Source organism: Pavona decussata, unplaced genomic scaffold (assembly GCF_977016875.1).
Source record: "Pavona decussata unplaced genomic scaffold, jaPavDecu1.1 SCAFFOLD_102, whole genome shotgun sequence".
Taxonomy (NCBI): domain Eukaryota; kingdom Metazoa; phylum Cnidaria; class Anthozoa; order Scleractinia; family Agariciidae; genus Pavona; species Pavona decussata.
Window position 1 is genome coordinate 2582037 of NW_028145517.1, and position 27552 is coordinate 2609588.

The 27552-nt window shown below is 40.0% G+C and overlaps 1 protein-coding gene and 2 long non-coding RNA genes across 3 annotated transcripts; all 3 read right to left on the reverse strand.

Annotated features, from left to right (window-relative positions):
* Positions 1-759: 759 nt before the first annotated feature.
* On the reverse strand, positions 760-2375 carry LOC146471616 (uncharacterized). Its single transcript, XR_014866685.1, has 4 exons — positions 1741-2375; positions 1318-1441; positions 1112-1192; positions 760-856 (listed from the first exon to the last, which is right to left on the reverse strand). It is a non-coding gene; the product is annotated as an uncharacterized LOC146471616 (long non-coding RNA).
* A 4535-nt stretch (positions 2376-6910) lies between these two features.
* LOC146471617 (uncharacterized) lies at positions 6911-9740 on the reverse strand. Its single transcript, XR_014866684.1, has 3 exons — positions 9605-9740; positions 9262-9401; positions 6911-8950 (listed from the first exon to the last, which is right to left on the reverse strand). It is a non-coding gene; the product is annotated as an uncharacterized LOC146471617 (long non-coding RNA).
* Positions 9741-13875: 4135 nt separating this feature from the next.
* Positions 13876-23324, reverse strand: LOC146471618 (acylglycerol kinase, mitochondrial-like). Its single transcript, XM_085120138.1, has 15 exons — positions 23195-23324; positions 23015-23054; positions 22736-22812; positions 21413-21491; positions 20706-20801; positions 20521-20553; positions 19760-19857; positions 19249-19318; positions 18709-18788; positions 18255-18312; positions 17802-18059; positions 17096-17163; positions 16702-16757; positions 16219-16271; positions 13876-15673 (listed from the first exon to the last, which is right to left on the reverse strand). Exons 1-15 carry the CDS (start codon positions 23302-23304, stop codon positions 15560-15562), a joined length of 1290 nt encoding a protein of 429 aa, XP_084976264.1. The 5' UTR covers positions 23305-23324; the 3' UTR covers positions 13876-15559.
* Positions 23325-27552: the final 4228 nt, after the last annotated feature.

Below are 27552 nucleotides of genomic sequence, written 5' to 3' on the forward strand. Positions count from 1 at the left end.
CACATCACATTTGTTTTGGCAATTAAAATTACGTTTGCAGCCTTTACTGAATGTCACTTAGTGCTTTATCCCTGGTCACCCTCTATACTTGAAGAACGCTAACAAAATAGGTCTCTAAAACCTTCCTGTTCGTGGCTTATCTTCTTGCAGTAAGTTATTTCTATCGATTTATTTGGGTGCACTCCCTCCTTTCCCTACAATAAAAGGTTTTCTTAAACGATTGTATACACTTCTTTCCGGTAACCATGCATCATGTAAGCCTGTTGGTCAATGATTTCCTTTTTTTGTTCGCGATACTGGTCGTCTTGACAACCTATCGATTAACGGTAAGGAGAAAATGGAAGTTGAACATTCAAAGAGATGTAATTGCTTACCTCTTGAAACACAAACAACACAGGTTGTGCACTTCAGTTCTGAATGCTTCCAGTGATGGTATGGATTGGATCATAAGGAAAATACAGTTTGTGGTGTTAGCTTCTTCTGTGAGGAAGTAAAAAAAGTAAGGAAATCAGCGAAGGCGTTTAGAGATCCACGTTCGGTTAGCTTTATTCTCCTCGGTATTTCTGATTGAAGAGAGAACAAGAACTTGAACTAACACAGTGACAACAACAGAGAATTGTGTAACAGCTTGTACAAGAAACGTTTGTAATCCCGTGGTTAGCAATACAGCTATCCTTGGTTGTTGCCAGAACAATGATTGGGTATATTACTGTGAAAAAACGCCTGAATCAAAACGTGAAATGTGGTATCGCAACGTAGGCTTCTGGAACCTGCATGTACTTTTTTACACGTTGTGGATGCTTTGATGGTTTGTATCGTAAAGACATGATACGACATGCGATGATGGCCGGTTCTTCTAAAAGGAAGAACACAGAAACAAATAAGCTAATGTTTGTAGAGATCAACACCAACGACGCCAATTGCCCACTTTTTCTAACCCCTGAAAAAAACTTGAAATTATCTACTCTCCCTTTACGAGATACGAGATTATCACAAACGTGGTTTGTTTTTAAAATTCGTTGGCATTGACGCGTTATCAAGCTTTGGTGGAAAGGATTGCGGCTTTCATATCTTTCGAAAGTATAGCTAAAAAAGAAAATTAATTACTAACCTAAGTGTGAACGACTTTCAGTGACGACCAGTGATGGCATTGAGTCGACCAGCAGGACAGGTACTACATCTGGTTTAGAACCTGAAATGTCCAGGAAATTAAAAAAAAATTGTGACTTTTTAAAAGTTAGAAACATGTCAACTGCTTAAAGTTGCTTAAAACGACAAACAGCTACTCAACTTGGTCCTATGTTTTTAATTACTAACCTTTATGCCTATGTAAATCTAGATCAGCCAGCAAACTGACGACAGCACAACTGCAACAGGATAGTTTGCACTGTCATGTCACGCCACCACATCATGTCACGCAGCAACATACGTCATTCTTGACCTGAAAATAAGTTCAAATAGAAACTCAGCGTGGTTTCCAATCAACAAACGTAAACCTGCCCAAGCTGTACTCAACTGGCCAATCACACATAGGTACACAAACACAACAATTCAATAGATCTCTTTCCAAATTGTACGTACCTGGCGCCACGCGCTTAAAAAAACGCGAGAACCACTTACTACAAAGTTTTGGCCTAATTCTAATTGGCTGATTGACTTAGATATCTACCTTGTACTATATGTGAGGCCAATTCATACTGTGACGAACTTAGTTGCACCTGATGCACAAAAATTACTCACCACGTGAATTGAAGTAGACAGCAGAAATAGCTACATCGCGTTCAGTGGACTGTGGGAACTGGGCACCTCCTGAGTGCTGCTGTCATCCTCTCAGGTGGGTCCTGTGAATAGCCTGTATAGTCTGTAGATTTGGCCATGCTTCTGAAGAATGGTTCTGCGTCAACACTGAAGCGGGACGTTGATACACTGGTAGGTCAGTAGTCGTGTATAGGAACATAGGACTGGGTCAACTGATCATGAAACCGGGACGGCGGAGTTCTTGGAAGCTGTTTCAGCTTTCTGATGATGCACAGGTGCGCGACTCCTACAACTTCCTGAAAAAATTTGACTTGAAAGATAAACAGTTTAGTATCTGCAAAAATGTAAAGAACTCAAACCAACTGAAACCTGTACTGCTTGGAGTGCTCTAAGCAAAATTTTTAACACTGAATGGGACGGAACGGGACGGGACGTCCCTACACCGGCAGGCAGTCATCGATAGAAACCTCAGCATCATGAGATGGTAACTTCAGCGCCCTGCAGGAGTCTCTCTCCATCTCTTGGATGGATGCGTGAAAACACATGGAATCTAGGACAACCTGGTAAAATTGCAACTAAAAATATTCACAGATTAGTCAATCTCGTACCCAGAGTCTTCAGGCCTTTTGGTCAGCGGGACAACGCCGGGAAGACTCTGGGGACATCGAAAAAATTCAAAGTTTTTGATTGGCTGTTCCGTAACGGTTTCCATTGTTTTACCGCAGAAATCCTGCGGTAATAAAATTCGATGTCCCCAGAGTCTTCCCGGCGTTGCCCCGCTGACCAAAAAGCCTGAAGACTCTGGGTGCGAGATTGCAGATTAGTAGCCTGAAGAAAGTGAAATGCAAGTGAAATATTTCTGATAGGCTGTGATATAGTAGATTGCGACAAAAATAGAAATAATCTATCCCCACCCCAAAAATTCTGCTGGTATTGGTCATTTTATGAGGTTGAGTTTTAAGTTTGAGTTAAGTTCGAGGTCGATTTTATAATATAATAGAACTTAGAGGTTAAGTATTAAATTTTTATTCTTTAGAGTCAAACGTTTATTTTAGTTTGAAAACCTGGCCTAGTTTTATAGTATTTTATCCCTAACGCTTATCTAAATTTAGTGTATTTAAACCTAGTACTGATTTTACTAGATTTAGAATTTAGCACCTTGCTGATTTAATGCAAGCCTAAGGTCCTTAAGGGCTATGGATACTGTTTACCGACATATTCGAAGTATTATTGTTTATTAAGTTATAATTTCATACACTGCACCTAAAAGTGAAAACTTTTCCTCGAGCTCAAACTCAACTCAAACTCAAACCCCGCATGTAATCAATTGCCTTTAACCAGCTCCCCGGTAGTACAAATTATATCTTGTTTTCTTAGTCTATTTTTTCGACTGGCAAGGTTAAACACCGAGATCATATCCTATCCTATCGAGATGAAATTTATTCCAGGCTTCTGACGTGTGACAACACATGACAATTACTGATAGACAGTAGAAATTTTCACGGATACCACAATTAAAGCACGTTTGGCCTGCTGTTTTTGTCGCACCTCTTCTTAACGTCCACTACTGTAGGTCTGCGGGCTGACTGTTAGCTGGAATTGTAGTTAAAACACCATGAAGCCACGGAACGGCATACAGCTGTTCAAAACACTGGCAGGAAAGTCCCTCAAAGACGAAGACAGGGATGCGAAATGGTGACACTGCCTGGAAAATCCTGAAAAATTCTGCGTGGTCAAAACTTCAATTAGAGAAAAAGTTATTGTAAGAGTAAAACTGCTAGAAGCAGATTAAATTAATTCCCTGTTAAACTTAGAAGTCCGATTTCGGTGTCCTACTAGCAAAACTATATATTTAACTGACTGAGGCTGTAAGGGTAACAGGTTTGAATCCTGTCCCAGTTTCCGGTCTGAAATTACTAGCTTGTAGGAAGCATGTTTAACCTGTTTGCACGAGCTGGCTTTGAATCCATCGAGGCTACAAGCAATGTCCTGATCTTTCGATCCCTACAGTTTCCTTGAATAACACAACACGGTAAGCAGAAAGGTACATTAGACGCAGAAAGATCAACTGGGTTTGAATCTCATTGATTGAAGCCACCGAATCTGGTTTATATAACAACACAAAAAGATTGTAATAATCAACATGTAAATAGAAAAAAAGTACAAATAAACATTATCATTATCATGGTCTGGGCTTTTCATCTTGTTAAGCCGTCTTACCTGTACCCACCAGAACACAAATAGAAAACGAGTCAGTTACCATTATGATCACTTGGGTGTCAAATAAAGTCTCACCGAAGCTTCACGGGTCTCTCTCAAGCGGTTGTCGATCGACCTGCTTTCAATGTCATACGTAACACAGCACAATTAGTAAAAAACTGAATCAATACCAGAGAGGTCATTTTGGTTTGAAACTCACTTGATTGAAAATTATCTCAGCTTCCGAGATCATTCCAACGTCTTGTAAGAGGTAACGTATTTAATGGAACACTGAACGTCATCACAGAACCTTGGGTTGGAATCCTATTAAGCCTGCGGTCTGTATTCTTGAGATTCTAGCTTCTAGGAGTTTCTAAGAACTAAACAGCTATTGAATTGAGAATACTGATAAACTGCTTCGCTCCACTAAGGCCATTGGGTTTGAATCCCAATGAAGAAACGAATTAATTATCTTGGGTTTGGCCTACATACACTGGATTGCACGACTCGTTAACACTCGTCATCCATTCCGGTGTAATGATCGAGTCTCAAAACCACAAGGTTGCTCATGTGCTATACTTACAGTCTTGTGTACATGCTCCAAAGCCATCTGAATTGCTCGGTGTTAGCCTTGATAAAAAAAGGGTTCAAGAAGTGGCCGTCGGCAAACATACGTCGCACGGAATAGGAACTGAAAGAGTGCAGAGTATCATTTGTTAAAACGAGGGAAAAAATGTGGCTCACCTCTCTCGCCGGTTCGATGCCGTGATCACAACGTAGCTCAACGTCAGTGTGTGTGTTATGCAATGACAAACTGACAAGGACTGGTGATCTCTCTGCCTTGGGATTCTACAATCAAAAGAAAAGATGGTGGCACGCATGGAAGACCTTCAATTATGGGCCGGCGTCTTTTGCGTCTTGACTGTATTCTTCTGTCGGAGGAACTTGGTAATCCTTCTGATCGCCGCAAGTGGACTTAACGCGTCTTGATTTCGCATTCCAAAAGAGATTAGTCACTCACGCTGGATGGAGAAGGAAAAAGGGGAAAATTCGGTGGACGTCTTCGGAACTGCCCCAGCAAGTGGAGATGGCTGCGACTGATAAAAAACTGAAGTACTCTGAAGTCTCCAAAATCCAGATGATTTGAATTTTCGGCCTGAAACAAAAAACGTTAGTTGCCTAATAAACCACACAAGGACACGACAAAAACACGCATCCAGTCTTGTGTTTGTTTTTCAGAGTTTTATTTCAAGAAATTAAGTGCCATTTTATGGCTATTACATTCACGCGACTTTCATAGTAAAGTCGCAAATCAAAGCGCATCCATTGAATGTCGTAGCTGTTGTCGGCGAAAAAGACATCGACTCTTTTGAAGGAAAAAAATCGTCGTTTGTTTGCTGAAACCGAACCAAATGCATCCATGGAATGTCGTAGTTGTTGTCGACGAGAAAGACGTTGACTTTTGAAGAAAAAAAATCGTCGTTTGTTTCCTAAAACCGAACCAAATGCAGCCATGGAATGTCGTAGGTGATGTTGGCAAAAAAGGACGTTGACTCTTTTGAAGAAAAAAAAAAGCGTCGTTTGTTTCCTAAAACCGAACCGAATGCATCCATTGAATGTCGTAGCTGTTGTTGGCAAAAAAAGACGTTGACTATTTTTTGAAGAAAAAAATCGTCGTATGTTTCCTGAAACTGAATCATTTGGTTAGTATTGTCCCTGAAATAAAATTATTGTGTTAGTACTGTTTAGTTAATTAACTGGGCGCAGTTTAAGAATAAAGACACAAGACGCAAAATAAAGACACAAGACACAGTTTTTTGTTTTATTTTCCTAAGTATATTAGTTACATAATTGCTTAAAGTAATGTTAATCAAGCCACAGGACCTAATTGATTAAACATGCGACGGGGTGCGCTCTTACATGAAAAATTTAGCGTCCAGGAAAACCAAAGAGTGTTCCTGTGCCCGTAAAACGTGACACCCCGAGAAAATAGAACACTCTAGGGCCCCTGGACGTTTCGCAGGGATCAGCTGTGGCTTGCTATCGAGACACTCGATACCAAGCTTGCGCGTGCAGCACAGGAACTCTGCACTGACGAAGCCGAAAGCCGAATTGATCGGAATCGTAACGAAAAGCCGAAAAAAAGATTTTCGAAGGCCGAATGAGAGCGAAAGTTTCGAAATTTTCAATCGAAAGTCGGACCGATCGTTAAATGGAAGATAACATCATTCCCAACCAGTGCTTTCTACGGCGAAACGTTTCGGAAATACTGTTTAGTAACACGGACGATTTTTCTTATATTAGCCAGCAGTGATTGGGAACTGGTGTTATCTTCCAGTGTGGTACAGCTTCGTGGCGGTATCACGTGGTTAACCCACGTACCTCATGCCAGGGTGCATGATTGGCTGCTTCTCCTCCAAGGTTGTGTTGCAATCTCTTGTCGTAGCTGGAGCGAAGGCGGGCGATGTTAGGTCTTACCTGGGACGGGTGCCGGCCGGTCAATAGCACGTTTTCACGACAACTTCATTCGAATACAACTACCGGGATTCAATAAATGGGGCTGAATTTTTGAAGTTGTCTAAGGCCTTATCCCTCTTAGGCTGCGCGAAAACGAAAAAAAAAAAAAAAAAAACAGCTCTAAATTCTAATCGACTCATTGAAGTAATTTTCGGGTTAAAGATGAAATTGCAGTGGTCGTATCCAAATTACGCCATCGCGAAAAAACGCACTATTTGATATTACTTAATTACAATACAGCAAATTTAACATGCGTTGCTAGGAATAGCTTCAGCGCACCATTGTAATCCTCTTAAAACCCTAATTTGCGTCAATGTCATGAAACTCTTTTCCCTTTCCACTAAATTTAGTTCGCTCGCGTGCCAACTTTGAAGCTTTCCTTGCAACTCAAGTTAAACAGCTGTGATTTAGCTGTTATAACAGCTATCTGCTATCTTCAATGTCTACTCTCTTCTTCCTAAGTACTGTAATTAGAGGAAAAAACCATTTGCACGAGAAGGCAGTTTGACTACAGCTACTATAATACTTCAGGATGGACGCGAGTCTTTTTAATTTCAAGCCAAAAAGTCATTGCAAAACCAAAGGAAAACGTAATGTGGTACGGAGTTGTCAAATACGTTCACAGTGCAAAGGATATCATTTTTACCTTATTCAGGTCCGGATCCTTAGTTGGTCGTTTTCTTCCATCGCCGTCTTGGCAACTACCTCGTCTACTTTCACTGACTGCCTTAGCTTCATAAGCTTACCCATGGCGCGAGATGATCTTTGGTCTTCTTTCTTCGACCGGCCGGCACCAAAGCAGTGCCAATACAGTGCCAGTGTAGTACCAGTACAGGACCAGTGAAGTCTGAGGGACGTTTCGTACCATACCAGTCTCCATAGGTTGTGAAGACTACATACGCCTACGATTTGTAGACGATCTAAGCTCTCTCGCCCACAAGGTGCAATGCAGGCCTTTCTCATTTGCAGAGAAGACTCCTCCCACGAGGCAAGATCAACAAAGAAACAGATATACGTGAATTCGCTTATGACGAATTGGCTTTCGTATTCGTCTCAATGTCCACGCTGCCATAGCAAGAAAAGCCTTCTAAATGCCTGTCACTTTATACAGTACTCCTGAAACTACTGTACTATCTAGATATTTGCTAGCTGTTGGGCTGGCTATGGTGAGGCTCCAGATGCTGTGATGATTCTCCGTGGTAGGTTTGTCTCGAAGGCTAAGTTCTTAAACGATTTAAATTAAGGGGAGTGCATTGTCCCACGATTCCCAACTAACTACTATAACCCCATTCAGACCGGAGAAATGCAGGGGGTGGGGGGAGGGGGGGAGCGCTTCTAGTAGGTAAAAAAAAAGCAAAAAGCTGGTCTGAATAGGGTTATGAAGTCAAGAGTTTCCTGAGAACTGATCTACGCTCGCAAATTTGGCGCTAGGCTACCGTCTTTATTCATTATGTCCTGCGTGTACCACCCTGAATACTATAGCGATAATTTTCTTGGCAATTACTAGGCGCCTTAGAAAGACAATAGCCGTCCAAAACTGCGAGCCTGGCTAACTACCTACCTGTAACTAGAGAAACCATTAAACTTGTAAGGAGTGGCCAAATAAGGGCTCCTTACGGCAGTTGAATGGCCTTGCGTTTCCAGTTTACTAAATTCCGCTTCTTAATTAAAGTCTGGTTGAACCTTACGATGAAAAGCCTCACTTTTTACAGCGCTTGGACTGTCAAGTGAAGCGTGATAGATCAATTGAATTTCGCACAACTAAGCGGGAGAACGCCACGGAGACGATGATGACGATGACGAGAAGTGTTTCCGAAAAAAGTTGACGTTGAAGCCGATCGATCGAAAAAACATCGAACAGAAGACGAATAATTTGGAGAAAAAAATCACTAATGAAAAAAATCCGATAACTAGCCGAATAACCAACCCACAGGAAGTCTGAGGGGAGGCGCGCGAACCATACCCAGGGGACCCATTAACTAATTAAACTACAGTTAAGTTAAGCCGAATAAGAAGTCCGCAGACTTCTGGCCGAACGTGTGTGTATAACTGAAGTGTGCTTTGTAAGGTTCATCCAGAGCTCCTATTTAACCCCCATTCCCAACCCACAAGGAAAACACTGACCAATGGGCTCCTGCCCATATTGAAGATGTTTTCTTTGCCTTGATTGGTTGAGGAGAGGCTGAAGGTAAGTCTGAAGTGGCTGAACGAACAACTGGCCAATAGGGAACCACTGGTGGTTTTGACGCTGGCAACTGGGTGTGCTAGCTTTGGTTCTAGCAAATGGCAATTGGGCGTACTGTGGTACTGGGCATGACCATTTGCGTGCCATGGGTTTGGAGCTGATCATATGGGTGAAGACCATTGGGTGTGCTGACGTGGGATGCATTGGAGCCACGGATATTCAGGATATTTCACTGTAATGTTGAAGCAGCAATGTACTTCGCTGTGATGTCTACTCAGGAGGCCAAGAAAACTAAAAATTAGGAGCAAAACATAATTTCAATATATCGTTATCACACTGTTTCCAGATAATTCAAACCATTCCCCAGTTCTTAAGCCCTCGCTGTGCACTTACGTTTAACTTTCAGCATTTCATTTGGAAAATGAAGTTGCCTTTTTTTCCAAGGAAATTACAGGCGAATGCTCCGTAACAAATTCGCTCACTTAGTACATATTAAACCACTGCTTAGCGTCAATTCTTGCATTTTAATTTTTTTGAGGACGTAAAGCGATGAAAACAAACATACTTCTTCATTTTGAAAGTAGAATTAGAACAAGACTTACCTTTAAATTTCTAGGGCTTTAAAAACAGCGTACTTTTGTTGTTTGAGAAGGTGTTGTTGTTCGCAAGCGCCGACCAGACAATGTGCTTTGTACGGCCACTTTTAATAAACTCTGAGTTTTTTCTCTTGCTCTTGAAATTTCTGCAAAGAATAAGAAAGATTAAACTTTAACTTACAAATGTCCACATTAAACATTGTAATAAAAAACTGAACTGAACAAACAAGCCGCAGAAAATTAAAAATTCACAGAAGCAAATCTGACAAGTTTTCTTTGACTTGCATGCATGTGTGAAAGAAAAAGTTGGAACGACGCAAAATGTTTAAATGCGAAAACTTTAACTAACCTGTTATCGTTCTCTACATTAGTCTTCAAATGAACTGCTGAATTCACGGTGCTTTACCGCTGTTTCCGTCGATATTCCGGCGAACGAAGGCGGACATGTTTCCGTTCACCGCAGCCTGAGTTGTGTGGCAAAGAAGACAAATTTGAATAAATTTGAACGAGTTTCAACGACGAGTTTGGAAAGCGCGCCACTTCATCCCACGTGCTCCGTAGTCTTCCCTGATTGGCTGGTTGAATTAATTACTAGTAGCAACGCACGACATATCGCAACGCACTACAATGGCTTTGCACGCACGAACTGCACGTGAATTGTTGCTCATCATATCGCTTATTTATTGTAATTAGCGCCCTTTTCAGAAAAAAAAAGTTCATTTGAATTGAATAACTGAGTCGAGTTTTCGCTCTTAATCTTTGGACGAACATTTCCCTGCAAAATTGTCTTGCAGCAAAATTCGGCACAAATTAGGGACCGTTCATTTTTTATGAGCATGGGGGGGGGGGGGCTGGTGGGATTTGGGGGGGGGGGGCTACCAAAAAAAATTGAGTGAAAGAGGGGGGGGTCACCAGCAATAATTGGCTAGTAGGGGAAATTGAAAGTGGCTCAACACAGAAACAGATGAAGAAATTGAATATATTTTGTTTTACATACTGAGGTCGAAATCTGCATTTCATATTAACAACAACTGAGGAAATGAAGCATATCTGTTGGAAAAGCAATAATGAATATAAACTGAAGTAGACACCTATGTTTGTACAAGTTCAAATCAATATAAAAACGTAACAGTCTCACTATTGAATCATCCGTGGGGGAGTAGTTTTCTATTAAGTGGTTGTACTCAGAACTATATCAATAGATTGTTTAATGTTCTGTTTAATAGTACTCACTTTTATAAAGACTGTTGATTGGTAAATTATTTGAACCCAGGAGTATCAGTAGACTCAGTAGTATGCCTAGTGTGAACATCCAGATTAGTTTTTAATAATAGAACTGTTGTTGGTGACTTCAGTTGACGGTAAATCTGAGCAGAGGCCATCTTCAGAAAAGCTTGTAACTGTCATTGTTAATAGCAGTACTTTAATATCCAGGCGCGTAGGAGGGGGGGGTTCGAGGGGTTTGAACGAACCCCCTTTGAAGATCAATACTGGCGGAAGAAAAAGCACAATGAGGAGGTTGAACAACTACATGAGGTGTACCATGCGAGAGAGTAGAATGTCCGCCCTGGTTCTAAATGCATATCAAATATGATATGCCTGTCAATCTTGACGAGATAGTCAATTTGTTCGAAGGCCTACACCCGAGAATGATGCAGTTTACCAGCTTGGTGTATGACTATCAGCAGATCGAATAGCTATCAGAACTTGGCAGGGCGAGGAATGTACATTGAACTTTCTTGTTTAAGTTGAAACAATTATGCCGCAGAAATGATGTATATAGCTTAAAAAGCTGCTGTAAAACAAATTTGTGATTCGCCTAAAATGGGTCTAAAAATGCAGGAAATGAGGTTTCTGGGAACCTAGATTTTCACAAATTTCCGGGAGAGCATGCCCCCGGACCCCCCTAGTAAGAGCGCCTCCAGCGCTCAGCAAGATTTGGGGCTCAACGAACACTCCTATCTAACCCTTACCTACGCGCCTGATATCTGTGTGTCCGCTGTTTTTTTCTGTTTAATATGACTCGTAATCGTTGATTGGTATGCTTCGATCCGTATTTTGTTAGTCAGATCTGTACGTGTATTAATTGTTTCTACTCGAAGGGGAGTTATTTCACGTTAACCATTTGCTTGATTAATTTTTCTAGTTCATTTGAGAATCTAAATGGAATTTTAGGGTTTGCCGTTGTCGTAAACGTGTTGCTATCTATAAAACGTTTTTTTAAACAATAGAAATCTTTACCTAAGCAGAGAACGGTAACTTTTTAATAGTACTGTAAAGAAATCACAGTAACAATTACGTTTATCTTTGATATAAACAGTACATAAGCGTTTTGTTAAAGTTAGGAGTATGATTTGTTTCTGGTTGGGCGGGAGGGGGGGGGGGGGGTCATCAGAAAAAAATTGTTTCTGCTGAGGGGGGGCCATGTGGAAAAAAATTGCATGCTAGGGGGGGGGGGGGGGGGTCATACAGTTTCGTAGTGGTAAATAACCAAATCCCACCAGCCCCCCCATGCTCATAAAAAATGAACGGTCCCTTAAATTGCACGAATAAAACGCTCAGTGTAACATTTCTTGCGAAGTATTTTTACTGCGGATTTTTCGTTACCACAAACAGGTGTAGTGAAAGACGACTGAGTTAACATAACAGAGCGATTAAAATTGGGCCAGACCCTTTTCCTCAAAGTACCGAAAACCATTTTATGTGCAGAATGTTCCTCAAACAAAGAATTCATTTCTATTGACTTTAAACGCTAGGTTTTTTATTATGGACATGGTTATGGTCTTTATGTTAGAGCGGTTTCCAATTGAGTGTCGTAAAACCAAAACCAAAGTAATTACTCAGGCCAATCCCAACAGATGTAAACAACACAACAAGCCAATCAGAATTCGAAGCAAATACGTGTAACTGGCGCCAAGCGCGGGAAAACGCGTGCGGCCAAAACACGATTGGTTTTGGTTTGGATTCCCATTGGTTGAGAAAGTGGCGCGAGTTTTGTTAACCAATCACAGAGCGTAGTAATGCAAAACCAAAGCAAACCCGCAATTACTTTCGACACTCAATAGGACATTTTCACTATGGCGTCATTTGACTACAACTACCAGAATCCTCAAGCTTCAGTTTTTTATTTTCTCATGCTAACTAGAGCTATTGTTCTTTGCTCTCCACTGGCATTACAAAATTTGAATTTGAAAAGGAAAACGAAATGAATTCTGGTAGTTGTAGTCAAATGACGCCATCATGAAAATGGCCTATTGAAAACCGCTCTAACGTCCGACAGGGGTACTTCAGGCTGCCTTTTTCCACCCCTTTAGTAGTTTAGAGGGAAGTGAATACTTTAAAGGTTCCCAAAATATACTTTAATACCGAAAAGGAAGCACAATCAACCCCCGTCATTATGGACACCGTGGGGAACAGAAAAAGTGCCAGTTTTACGAAGTGTACTTATTCCAAAAGCGGGTTAATCTCGGCTAGGGAAACTGGTCATAACAAGTTTGCTCGAAGAAGGCCAGCCTTGTCTGGGGTTGGGGGTTATCGAAGACACCACCTATCTGAAAATTTTTTCTTGGCTGCAAAATTTGAGTTGACACAGAAAGATTCAGCTAGCAAGAGTCAGCATTGCTAGATTAAACAAGAAAAGTGAGGTTTGAATCTCATCGTCGTTTGGCTATGCCGAATAAAGACACCACCATTCATTTTGTGGTTTTCGTGGGTCCTGTTCGAGTATAGTAGTTTTGACCACTTCCCCAGACCTTCACTAAGCTATAAAATAATTCTAGAACGAGAGAAAGGAAATCAACTCAATTCAATGCATGGAGTGGGACAAAAAATTTGTCCATAATAATGAGGTGCCCGCACGAAAAGGGTGTTCGTAAAGCACGGTTCATCTGCACTTTAATACTAAGGGTCAGTTATTTAAACAGAGTTTAACTTATGCCCCGGCTTAAGACAATCAGTGGACCTCCAAATCTGTTTATAAGTGATTTATTTTACGTAGATAAATAGGTTTTCTAGTCTGGGATGCAAGCCTTCTTGTTACCGTTAGCAGCAGACAATGTTTAGATTTGACTGCTGGCAAAATTGAAAATGACTTAGAACGTGGTTTTGTTAAACACCGTCTAAACTATCTTTTAATAACTGACATAGGCCCAGTTCAGACGCTGAACTTTTCATGAGCCGAACCTAATGCCTTGAATTAAGTACATGAAGAGTTCGGCGTCTGACTCAATTGAGAACGGCTGCCTCGATTTGGAACGGCTCAGCCGTTCTTCCCGCCTGGCTCAGCAGGGAATATCGGCTTTGGAACGGCTTTGGTTCAGACGTCGAACTTTTTATGAGCGGAACCTAATGCATAAATTATTATAACGTATTTCAGATGCTGTCTATCGTAGAGAGCATGCTTTGCTTCAAGTAAATTAAGTTCGCCGTTTGAATCATGATCAAAAGGCGGGAGTTTCGCCATTTGGGCCGACCTTAATTTGAATGAAGTTCGGCTCATGAAAAGTTCGGCGTCTGAACTGGGCCTAAGTATTAGAAATAAGAAAACGTAGCAAAAACGGAACAGAAATGCCTGCTGAAAATATGAGTGTAAATAGTTCTGCTGTACCAATGACGAGGCGATTACAAATTTTCAAGTTTGATGTTTTATTGTTATAAAAATTTTGTTTGTTGGAAACTAACATTCTCCACATTTGATTTCATTTATTAGTAATTCAGCCAGGAAAAAGAACATTCCATCAACATTGCAGAAAACACCTTTGAATTTGTCTCAGAATGACAGAGAGGCGCCTGTCACCATTAAAAGGATAACTTTCATTTTAAATTTTCAAATTTTCATTTATAAACGCAATGCATATTCAATATTACATTTCCCACCTATTTACATGGCATAAAACTAGCGGTTTTTACCAGTACAGTGTGAAAAATGCACCAATACCAGTTCAGTCAGTTTAGCCAGTTCCCAATATAAGTCGAATGTTTGGTTTAATCAACAAAGTTGATAGCTAAAGGTAAATTGATCGCCGTAAAGAGATTCGAGTGCTGACGGTTCGAGCGTTTTGACGTTTCGCTCTGAACGTCAGCACTCAAATCTCTTTATGGTGGCCGATTTACCTTTAATTAACAACTCTGTTGATAAACCAAACATTCGTTTCTACTCCTCAATGACGCAGAAACTAACTCCCTTCTCCAATTGTCTCCAGGCCCAGCAAACTAACTTCTTTCAAAGACAGGATCGCGAGTATCAAAGATACTCATACTTATCCCATGCCATGGAGAATACAGCCAATCAGAAAGCTAGAAACCCGTTGCATATTCTGCGGTATGCAGAAAAATTCCCGAAAAAATCCCCCAAAAAATCCCGGCTTTTCTCGCGGCCTACAAGGCTTTTATTTATTAAATGAGCAGTACCTATTAATATTTTTTTAATTTTTGATCAAAATAATGTACTTTCAAGAAACGTTGGCAATCTGTTGAATATTCTTTCACTGATTGTATTTGCTGTTAAAGCATTAAAGAGTGACGTTTTGTGTTAATTTAATGAGTGGCATGGGATAAATTAGTTATGCAAAGAGTTCTCGTGGTATACCGTGAATATCCCGCTCGTGACTTGATTTTTCTTTGTATACGCACTCGCCTAAAGGCTCGTGTGTATACTAAGAAAAATCAAGTCACTCGTGGGATATTTCACGGTATACCACTCGAAAGCATTGCATAACTAGTGTAGAAGAATATCAAAGATAGGATCGCGAGTATAACACATGAGCAAGCGCAAAAATGCTCTCCCACGAGGCGGCACGATGTGCGCTGTGCGTGTTACATCCGCTCTTCTTTCCGTCAGAGAAAAGACTTCTCGTGACCTATGGATAAACGTTCTAATATTGTTGTAAAAACATCCAACATTTGCTGTGTATCAATGTTAGATGAGCGGTAAAAAAAGCAAAACATTCATACCACAAAAAATGTTCGTCCCACATCATCTAACATGCTGTACCAAGAAATGTTGTACAACAATGTTAGAAAGTTTAGCTTGGGCTAACTCCGAAAATGTTATGTTTTCTTATGTTATGCTGCTGACAACAGATAGCCATTCTGATGACCCATTCTGAGCATTCTGTCATTGATCATTGTCCACATCCTTCATTAGCTATAACTGAAGCAAAAATTCAACCATCTCTCTCACGTCTTGCTTGGTTAAGCAGTTCTGAGAAGAAGCTAACGTTGTTGTTATGGCTCATCTCATCCGACTGGGTTACTTTTGAACGTCCATGGCACGAAGACATCGATAAACAAGACAAACTCTCAATCAGCTCTCCTGAATCTTGTCTGGATTGAAGAAAAAGTGAAGTTTTTTGGGAAGAAGGCTTATTGTTATTGACCTTGCTTCAAATGGCTCGCCATCAATTGAGAACCACGAGACCTAGAACGAAAAAAATATATAAATTAATTAAAGCAGGTTTTGATTGGTTCGAAAGATGTCCTCAGTAAGACCCAGCCCCAGTCCTTCTATAATTATTCTAATTTATGATATTCTGCTTCCAGTTGCAGGAAAGGGTAGCGATGCACACAAGCCACAGGTGACTCACGTTGCCAGAGCTTAGCGGGGCGCTGGTCCATCACAGGCTACCAGCATGAAGTGACTTGGAGTATTACTACTCCCCACTGGATAGAATGTTAGTCAATCACAGAATAAACCTCAGAATGGTCTCAATGGTGTCTATATTTTATAGGTGGATGAAGCGATACGATGTGCAGCAAAGTTACTTATCTAAGCAAACCATGTGACAATGTAGAGACCAAACTCTTCTCTCCAACTACACTCTGATTTTTTCCAATTTAAAACAGTTTGATGGAAAGTCACTTTCAGGAATCACGAAATCTATGTGCCTCTGCATGAAAACATACAACAGCGCTAACAGTGTAAAAAAACTAACAGACCTTCTTAGTGCTTAAAGGGCCATTTACCTTGTGGTCTTTTGGTTCCAGTCTCAGCTGTTTAACCACTAAACATCTGTGCCCTAGGTAAGGTAAATTTCAAACTTGCATTAAGTTCCAGTAACTACTCAAGAGTATTTTGGAAAATGAATCACTGCACTACTTGGTAAGTGACTCCTTTTTACTAAAACTGATAATCTTCGTGTTACATCCTCGTCTGCATTCCCAGAGGGATACAAAAGTGATGGGGGATTTAGAAACCAAGGAACCCTCATTTCCAAATGTCATTCAAGTTCATTTTAACTCTAAAAAGGGAAAATATTCCAACAAGTAGAACTTTATATTTTCTGTCATAACGTTTCCAGCATTTACCCTGCTAGCACAGCATTTCTTTTTGGCAAGTCTTTTAGCATGTACAGAGAATAGCTAGGCAACCAGTCAGAGCATGAATTATGTGATAAACGTTTGATCATTATAAATAATTATTAATGAATAATTATTGTTCATTATTACTTGTGTTATCTTCCTGATTGTGTCTGCCTTCTTTTTCCATTTTTTCCATCTTCCACCTGTTGCAGTGAAATTAAAAGAAAATTGGAATTCAATGGACCAAGGATGATTCTGTTTGCCAGGCATTTTGTTTAGTACACAAAACAATACAAAACTGACAGCAAAGATCAATGTGGGTGTCTCTTGACAGTTTAAAGACGAAGCTCAAAATTCTTCTTACTTATTTCCAGGTAAATAGATGCGTGATATAGCAGACAGTTGATATTGGTTCAAGATGATGATCAAATAGGACCCCAATGGTACACAATAATGAGAAATGGTAGCCATTGAACAAGGAGAATGAATATAGTATAGAACTAAATTAGGAAGCTTATATATGATAGGATATCATACTGACCCTGTTTCAATAAACTCAGTCTTTGTGAAGTCTGAGGGCCAGAGCTTTACCTCCAGAAAACTGTCACTCTGCAGATTTAACAGAAACAAAGTTATATCTGGGCATTGACTGATGGGAACTTTCATGGAATGGTGTGCCGTGCAGGATACCCAGATGAAAGTCCTTGGATATATCTTTGTTCCACTTGAAGCTTCAATTTACCACAAGCCTCTTTCCAGAGATACCCTCTAACTGGACTTAAGGATTTGCATTCTGTAAGTAATTTTCTGAAATCAATCTATTTAATTTTGCCAAAACATATTTGCATCACCTTAAAATTTGATTTCTAGCCTTCATGTCTGTTTGACGGTTCAACTCATTGACTTCATTCCACATGGCTTCTTACTGATGACTGTCATTTCAACTACTGGCTTGCTACCTTTCCTTGTATGTATGTAAAACTTACTTTTAAAATCATTATTTAATTGTATCTTAATTTATGTAAATGTCATGCAAATGTGTTTAGGACCATTCAGTTTTTTACTTTAGAACATACCCTTAGATATAAAGGGGCACGTAGTCAAGATGGGATAAAGATTGCACAGACAAATTCCATACCAGAAACAGTTTACAATGTGTGCTAATTTCACATAGAAATCCTTGCCCTATCTTGACTATCTGCTTCTGGGTCTTTGAGGATAGCCAGAACACTAAATTCCATGCATACCTGCAAACCTGTTTGACTAAAAGGTTCCACAGTCAAGCCAAATGTTTGAACGGGAGTAGTAATCCATCCATCAGTTACGGTGCTGCCTTCTGCATCAAAATACCTCTGCTGTGATTGGATGGTGCTCTCGCAGCTGGCTGCTGCCAAGACGTGGGATGTACCTGTTTTTTGTAAGCTAGTGGACATGCCTCTTGACACATTTTGTACTGACTGATTCACTGGGTATGAGAGGACAGTATTGACAAGTGGAGGCCAGTCCTACAAAGTACACATTTGTGGTAAGATACATGTAAACCTCAAGTCCAATGAGACAGATTGAGCAAACTGTTCAAGAGAAGCCATTCTCTTTGCCTGAGCCCTCTTAATAGACTTTTTATGTTTTACAAACTACAGTAACAATAATTTATTCCTGTAACAAGACAGCTAACATCAAAATGGAAAGCTTTTACAGACCTTAACGGCTGCTACAAGATAAGACAACTTTCTTCTTAAAGGTCCCACTATCCAGAACCTGTTGAAAGAGATATGAGCCATTTAGAAAATGCTTGTCATTATTTTCTAAAGTATAAACTGGTGTTTACATGATACAAGTTCGTATTAACCATTTTCATAGAGAAATGAACTGAATTCAGAAATGAAGTAGTTGAGGCCATGTCATTCCATGTTTACATGACGTCGAGATGAGTTTTCACAAAAGCATGAGAATCTTGATCCAGTGGGTGTACATACTGGTGTTGTGACTGGTACCAACATGAGATTTTTTTTTGTCAGTGTCTTGTAATAATAATACAGAGCCACACGAGAGAAATGAGCTACATTTGCACTGTTGCATTGGTGCCAGTATAGTCATGTTCAAAACCTCTTAACACTTGTTATGATCAACTCAAACCTGCTGAGTGGTACATACTTATCTTCCTTTTCATTAGCGTCTCTAAAGGCACCCCAGTGTAGCTTGGAAAGAGCAAAAGTGGAGCGACCCTCATCACCCTTAAACAAACAAGATAGCCACATTTAGCTTGCCAACAGCATGAAAATGAACCCAGGCTACTCTTATGTAAAAATCACAGGACAGTGTTTTTATCAAGAATTTTTGACAAACACCCCTAGAGGTACCAGTCTCGCCATAAATTCCTCCCCTTCCCCTAGACCCTTCCCCACCCACTGCAAAAGGTAGAAAAAAACCCCTAATTATTTCTTAATTCTTCACTTTATGATTATTAGGGTGTACTCGATAGGTCAGCTATCTTGAGGCTTTCACTATCTCAAGTGATCAACACCTATGACACACAATCATGAGACAAAAAAATAATGATTAATTTGAGCTATCAACTTATTTCCTTTAGATTAATCTTTACTTACAGCTACTCCCCTGCCTTTGTTGAACAGTCTTTTGCTTTCAGTGAGTGTTCAAGAGTCACAAGCTGTGCATAACGGAAGCAAAACTAACCTTGATTTCCATTACATCCACTGGCTTTATGTATCCTTTGACGATGGCCAATGCAGCATTCCCAATTGTCCTAGAGACAATTTTGAACAAATATATGTTAGTGTTTGTAGAAGCTGATAGGTTATGCAGATCATATCATACATCTTCAATTGGCTTACAGTATATCTTAGTCAAAATATAATAAAAATAGGACATTGCAGCAACCAGGACGAAGTTTCTGAAAACTGTACTGTTCCAGTTGTTCCACCTCCACCTCCAGTCAGGGGCAAAATGGCGCGACGAAACTTTTGTTGTGCCATTTCGCCTGCCCCTGACTGACTGCCCCTGGGTCTCCGAGGATGCTCAACATCTGGCTTGTGATCAATTCTGATCTCTGTAACATACAGCAACTACACTGTAGGGTGCATTATTTATTACTGTCTCTCAACACCTCCACCAAGTAAACATTTTGGCAATCACTAAACCCCTCAGTATAACACGTAGTGAATACTGTCTGTGTTACAATACTAACCTTGCTTCTGTGACATTCTTGTTTGAAAAAATTCTGTTACAGAAGGAATTATGGCTTCCAAGAGGGATTACTCCAATGGGAATCTTGCTAATTTCTTCCTAAAAGTAGTGACAACATAAAGATTGATGTTATTCTCCTTACATGCAGAAACTCAAGGAGAGCAACAGGGATCCTTCCATTGGATACCCACAATCTATATCTTGAAGCTACTGCTATTTGAAATCCCTTTAAGCCCTGGTATCAACATAAATATTCTCCTTAATGTTCTCTATAAACTTCTTTTACAAACTTGGCCTTTGGAGACCCCCTCCCACCCCTCCCTGGGAATTTCCAATGATCCTCTATGGGGTAGGTATGGATATTTTCTGGAGCCACATTTCTACACCTATAAGGATTTAGGACATGGCATCTGTGTGAAGTTTGTACGCCTGGGGAATGGCAGATCTTAAAACGGTCCTAATAATCTATTTCACAGATGTGCCTCTTGAAAGAGTCAAGAGTTACACCTGAGGCCAGATCAATGGGAAAATTGTTCCCCTGTTTGACAGTACATATGTTATGGTTCATTTTTATCCTTGGTTTAAATTTTACTTTCCATTGTTTCAAACTCATTTTATCACATATTACCAATTACCCAAGAACAATAGGAAGACAAAATTTAAACCAAGGACAAATTTGAACTACAACATATATATACACTGTACTTTTGGGCAGTATTACTTTAATTGACAGTTCATTACTAAACACTTGTTTCTATCTACCTGGTCACTCCTTCTTAACAATCCAGTCACAACCTACAGCCACAAACAAGAAAAAATACACAGTTTGAATAGAGACACACTAGCCAACTCCTTGGAAATGAATAAGAGAGTTTGAATTCAAAGAATTAACCTATTGATCTTTTTCATGAAACTAAACACAGTCACAAAAAATGTTGCTCGTTGACCTCAAGCAGAGTGCCATCTCCTCCTGCTACAATAATTCCATCTGTTTTTGGATCAATGTACTGTGTTAGGGTTTTAATTTGCCCTTCATAATCTGTCTGAAAAAAACAATAACAACAAATCTCAGAAAAGGTTCCAGAAAACTGTGGTGCGTATGATGTTATCTTCACATTCTGTATAAGTAGGAAAATAATAATTGATAATTTGCTATATGTTGAGGTGGCATTGTAATGTCGCTAAATGTAATAAAGGCAAAGTTAGGCTTGAGCCAATGCAGTCAGTCTAGTTTGTGGTAGTTCGTGATCTATGGGGCAGTCCATAGGTCCCACCAGGGCAGGTTCCAGTTGTGCAATACATTTAGCTTGCAATTTAGCTAATCTTCAGTGATCATTTGTTGTCAATGTGCAGCAAATCGTTGCAGATTCTTGCCCCACCACATGCACCCACATTTTGGCTGGGGGATTTCAGGAAAGTGCTGGGTTAGATAAGTAAATAAAATCAGTGTGACGGTGTCTGGTGGTGGCTGCTTTGCTTGCAGGGGTGGTTCCCAACTGCAGAGTTGCCAATTATTGGATACCTCTTGGTGTTTCCCAATTGTACGAGGCCCCCCACTAACTCTCTAGGTTACCAGTTTCTCAAGCTGGATCATCTGTTGGTGGTGAGTTTAATAACTTTCCTAAATATCATTTCACTTATTTCCTATAAGTACCTTAACAATGGTAATATCTAGGCCTGCTATATGAAGTATAGGTTCAGCATTTTTCTTTAAAAGAGTATCAGCACTTCCACTAGGAAAAAGAAGATAGATAAAACAAAAAATGAAATAAAGGAAGATGAATAGAGTTCTTGGTATAGTCTACATCTGAATGATAGATAGTTGTAATGTTGGTCATTGAACTAAAATCAATCCAGAAATGTCATTGTAACTATACTTAAGGCATTATTATGTAGTACACTATACTTTTTTTAAGATGTGTGTCAAATTACAACAAAAATAGGGGAAGAAGGGAGCAAAGAGAGATTCATGTTCATTAAGTATTAGGGATTTGAAAGATCTGTTAATACCTTTAGTAACATGTACCATTTGTTTGAGTCTTGGAATATGACATACAATTTATTAGTAAATAAAATTAACAACATAAAATTCTAGATCTAGTCCTGGGCTAAAATTTGCTTGAAAGTCAGTCTTATTATACCTAGCTCGCCCTACATTAATGGAGAGAATTTTGCTATTTCAAAACTGCCTGGGTTTGACCATAAAAACAGCTTGAGATAATGAGCCACAGGGCTGTCATTAACAGCCAGTAGCTGCCTATCATAGTCATCAACTACAGAGAAGATAGCCGGCTACTTAGAGTTTGAAAATCACTACACAGACCCCAAGATTGAGAACCCAAAATGCTGGTCATGTATGTTGTTAAGAGCGCTGCAGGCGCTAGCAGCGAGCGCCAAAGGCGCAAGCTTCTAGGGGGGTCGGGGGCATGCCCCCCAGAAATTTTTGAAAATTAGGGTCTCTAAAATGGCCATTTCATGCAATTCATGTAGTTTTTCAACATGTTTTACAAGCCATTTATTTGTCATTTGTAGGAATCATGGCATGAAAATTAAGATTCTTTTAGGAATTGGCTGATTTTATCAAAAATTCAGAGCTTGAACACAAATGCGGGTTTTTACTCAGTTAAGGCGGGTCAGCGGGTTTAAACGTTCAAATGTGGGCCAGACCTGCCTGGCGTGGGTCACTTGGGGCCTATGTCACTATAAGCTACAGCCATCCTTGGAGACCCAGGGGCAGATAGCTTGGTCAGGAGGAAGTCAAAACGGGTAAGTTTACAAGAACGAACAAGCTTGTTCTTTCTTGTAAACTTACCTATTTTGGGTCTCCAAGGAGGAGCTACAGCAAAAACGGGAGACGTTTTAGAACAGCTACTAATTCCTTGTGGAGACAGCTTCTCCAAAGCTTAATGACAGCCCTGAGTCTATGGGTATACATTTGGGATGGCTTGTTATTTGGAATTTATGGTAAATTTTGTACCTTCCAGATGCTGGATTGAAAAACAAGGTTAATCTTCTTGGCTTTTTTAGGGATGGCAATGTTTTGTCACCAAAAGCCTGTAAAAAGAGATCAATTCTCACATGGTTAATGACCAGAAATAGGTAACGTATCAAATTGTGTCACGACTTCCAACCATACCATCTTGGTTGGGAGGAAAACAAGATTAAAATTACACTGACTGTGTCGGATTTCAGTACAACTTCACTTGAGATTTAGAATGAAAGCGTTTGTACAAGAAACGTAGCGCAAATATCTTACCTTCGCTTCATGGCACAATTCTCGTCTAATCATGTACTCCCTGTAAAGGCAACACATACAATCTAAGCTTAAAAGACGGCCACAGCAGGGTAGCAAACAAATTTACTTTCATGGAAAAGCATGGACAATTTCCTCAATATTTCGTTTGAATTTCATTAGTTTAAGGCAATAAAATGCTACCTATACTTATTAGCTCCATAAGTCATCAGCCAACCAGCAAATACTGCAGCAGCAATAGACTTTTTTCTGTGCTTTCTTATGGTGTAAAACCACGGTTTTACGTCCGCCATGTTGAATTTCTCATCTCTTCCCCAGGCCTTCCCGAGGTTAAAGCAAAAGCTACTTCAAGTATCGATAATTTCGTGTCCGCGTGATTTCCAATCAACAGGAAGTTGAAGAACAGGAACAGAACAACGCGGTGGAAATTAACCCAAAATCTGGATTCTGTTTAATATGTAAAATAATAGTATCTTATTTCATTCCGCTAAGTTTACAGTCAGCAGCCAGCCGTATTTAAAAGCAGGTAGCTATTTATTGTGGCAACAAATTTTCACAAAAGCTAAACAGTAGTTGCTGCGGTAATTTTTCCATACATTAATTTTTTTTTCGAGACATTTATCCTATTTTGCGGGTTTCACAATAAACGGTAAAGGAAGACAAGAAAGCAATAAGAGAAAGACTCTTAAATTAGTCCCTTTTTTCCTTTTGGTGTCGCATCAAAATTAACTACAGTGTTTTTGACGAAATCACGGTTTTCATTATTCAACTTCCGTTTTTTTCGATTGAGAATTTCTGCTCGCATAGAACGTGGTTTGTTTAAACAATCCACGTTCTAATTTATTAGTAGGTACCCCAATAAATTGACATTTCTGTCGAGACAACATGCACTTGACATGGCCATGAAAGCCAAACGCCTGGAACTGGTGTCCAAAATGCCAAAACCTGCAAATGAAACACGAATTTTCCGCATTCCGGAACGTCCCAACCGGGAAAACGACAAAGCGGGACTTCCTGTTTCGAACTTCCATTTTTCCCAGAAATTTTCCATTGGGACGTGCCGAAGTATTTCATTTACATCGAAACCGGAATTTCCGGAAATTTTTTGAAAGTGGTAAAGACCTCGAGTTTCTACTGCACTTCATATCCTATATATTTGGCGCACATGCCGTCGTCCCGCTCAGTTATCTTTTCTGCGAGCATACGTTTCCTGAAAGACTGTCTGTTATTCCTGAGATGCAATAATGCCTGACTGGTTATCTGGCTGCGCTGACTGGACGCTTGGCGTTCGCGCTCATTAGAACGATTTAGAATTGCGTTTACTGCAGATTCGCGTTTATGTTTTGTTGAAGAAAATATGTTCATAGACCAAAATAGTGCAAAATAATTCTGTTCTGTCAATCTAACCCAAATCTACTCAATTTTAATGAGAAACTGAAAACAGTAAATGGCGGTGAGTGGCAAATGAATTAAGGATAATCATGGTCACGTCGTCATTTCTACCGTTTTGGCGTTTACCGATTTACCTAAACGTAATTCTAATCTCTCTAATCGCCCATTCAAATATCCATAGATTTTATTTCTCCTGGGTTTTCGACAATGTTGAGAGAAATTGCCAAGCGCTGTCAGCATGACTCAGAGTATATCTCTCTCCCCTTTCCAATCTTTTTTATGTCTTGCGGTATAGCAACTCTGACTTATCATCCCATCAAGTTAAAGAAGAGGGTTAAACTCCACTTACGGTTGGTTGGGGAGAGAACTCAATAAATTCAAGGGCCGGAGGTGTTGGTGGTAAGGGGGGGGGGGGGGTTGAAATTACAGTCATCCCTGGGAGTCTCTGTACCTCTCAAAAATAGTAGAGTCCATCAAACGCACAAGCAATGGGCACCGGGAAATCCCATGTCGTGAGAATACATCCCATGAGTCGGGCCTTCTCGTGGAATACGATTTTTGTGTTTACGCTCGCCTAATTTTTCTCGGTCTTACCACCGAGAGAAACGAGGTAAACTGCATAGTAGGCGTAATTGGGGACGGGGAAGGAGTGCAAGAAAAAGTGAGCGAAGAAAGGGGGGGACTTCTCAGTCCCCCCCCCTTTTCTCTCACTTTTTCTCGCTCCTCCCCCCCCCCCCCTTCCCCTCCCCGACGCCTTTTCCGCCGCTCTTTTCGCGGCAGATAAAACAAAATCCCTGAAAAGGCGTATTCTCTCACAGGCTGTAATCGTAGGTATGTTTTCATTACTTTGAGCAATGGATGTTGTTGTCTCATTGAGGCTTTAAGTAATCCGAAATAGTTAGCAACCATAGGGTTTTAGCCCGTGCAAGGGTTATTAAATTTTTGAGAATATTTTGAAAAGATCTATTTTGGAAGGGAGGTAGGGAGGATGTAAAGAATGAAGTTACAATTAAAAGACGTACCGCCAGACAGTCCGCTATCAACCCCCTCAGTGAGTGCTTTCCGCGTTGTAAGCAAACTATCTTTTTAGACTGTGAGTTACTCAGCTAGATCGATCACTCGCGCAAAGTGACTTCGCTCGCTAGATCCATCGCTCACGCTACAGAACTTAGTAGAAGAGACTGCCCTCAGTCTAGAACAAACTCGCTTCGTGTGTGTATCGTTTTGTCCCAATTTCTTTCCCCGAAATTACGCCCCATTTCATAAAAAAAAATAAGTGTAGGCCCCTCTTGAAAGAACGAAATCCTAAGGCATTCGTTTTAAGGAGCGAAACTGAGAGAATCGGCTATTACATCATGCGATTACAGTGAAGATATAATGGAAAGTGGATGTTTCGGCTAGCTGACCCTGAATTTATTAGCTTCTGCACGTAGTTTCTTTAGTCTTCCTGGCCAATCAACTTTAAGATCAATGCACGTCTTCTGCGTAATATTACTCGCTGTAACTGTCCATGGCAATCAAACACATTAAATAAAACTAATAAACAAAAAATTACCTACCATGAAACCCTGCTCTAATTTGAGCAACACTAGTACTGTTTTCGTATAATGTGGCTGAGCTAAGTGATTATTGCAAATTGATTTTATTTCTTTTCGTTCGCCTATTCAATCTATTTTGAATTTTGTAGCAGCATTTCATAATTATAGAGACTAGCCGAAGCAGCTTGGTCTACCTCATTGAAAAGCTCTCTCGATATCTCTAAATTTTACGGAAGCGTTAGTCGAAACAAGAAAAGTGAATACTACGTTTATTAAAATTTCTCTGTCAGCCGTCTTTATACGGTTTCCCTTGTCTAACTACTCATCTCGGTCAATAATAGAAATGCCTTTGTTTGTATTCATGCTAATAAAAATGCAGAAACTGATGTACGCTGTTTGAAACAAAAACGGAAAATACACCGCGTTTCTGCGGTTTCAGTTACATTAAAAGGAAATATTTCTATGAAGCATACCGTTCAGTGAAGCGAAACAAATGTTTTGTCCTTATGGAGTTGACCTTGGCAGTTTCTTTCGGTATAATTTCTCAACAAAATTTTATTTTCGTGCTAAAATTCAGTGCGCTCGTGACCTTGAAAACGCCGAACGAAAAGCGAGGCGGTTTCACGTACAACAAATTATCGTTAAATTTAGAAATTAAGCGTTGCAACTCGGCCTTTCTAGCCCCTAACGAAGGTTAATTTTGTCTTCAACCGAAACAGTTGGGCAAATTTATTAAAATAATCAGCCGGCTTGAATTCTTAAGCTTAAGTCACGCTTAAGGATTGCCTGTGAAATTGCTCCTTGCGAACGAATTGAGTAGAGCGTAAGGCCGCGTGAGTGAAAACACTTCTCTCTTTTCTCTTTTTTTTTTCTTGTCATTTGCTGGTAAAGGTTTTTTCTTAACTTCAGAATAGCTAAATCAATGATGGAAACATTATTTCGCAATTTTAGCCTAAAGGATTTTTAGAACAAAACATACCGTTCCGGAGAGATGACGCCCATCAATTTTCAACCGAGCGGGCGAGTAAGGGGGCGAGAAAAGACGAGGCGGTTGCATGCTTGATGAATTGCACAAACGGCGTTAAAAATATATGTGTAAAAGCCTGTTTTCAAATTAAATTGTTGGGCAAACTTGGTATTGACAAACGAATGAAATCCTATCTAAGAATGATAACAATCATTCAAGGCAAAACTAGGTTTAGAGCACTCCTTAATTTTTTGTGCACGCAATCGCAACCTTTTCTTCGGGATTTAGTGCTTGTCTCGTTGGGAAGATCAGCTTTTTCTGTTCCACGCTTGGTTGCAAAATGAAATGAAACATTATAAGGTATCACATGTCTATTTTTCAAACTCAATATCTCTATAAGGAATTAAAATTGTATTCTAACAGACATGTTTTTTCTGTTGTACTTTGAAAGTGTGGTATCGCGTAGGATGTTTCGCGTTTTTGCAAGCGAATTGGTTGCCACGATACCACAGCTATTCTAGGCAAACAATTATTTTTTTTCATTAGGAACTGAAAACTTCAAATGCAAGCTAAGAACGTGTTTATTTGTTCCCGTGGGACACGATTTCAATCAGCAGGATACAAAGCCGATATTCTCTTCAAAT

Bases quoted from the DNA above. Each gene is read 5' to 3' on its own strand.
- LOC146471618 (XM_085120138.1), bottom strand. From the start codon at position 23,304: ATGGCGGACGTAAAACCGTGGTTTTACACCATAAGAAAGCACAGAAAA. The intron at 22,813-23,014 runs GTAAGATATTTG...CTCTTTTTACAG, and splicing joins AATTGTGCCATGAAGCGAAG to GCTTTTGGTGACAAAACATT. The intron at 18,313-18,708 runs GTATGTACCACT...CTCTTTCAACAG, and splicing joins GCTAATGAAAAGGAAGATAA to GTTCTGGATAGTGGGACCTT.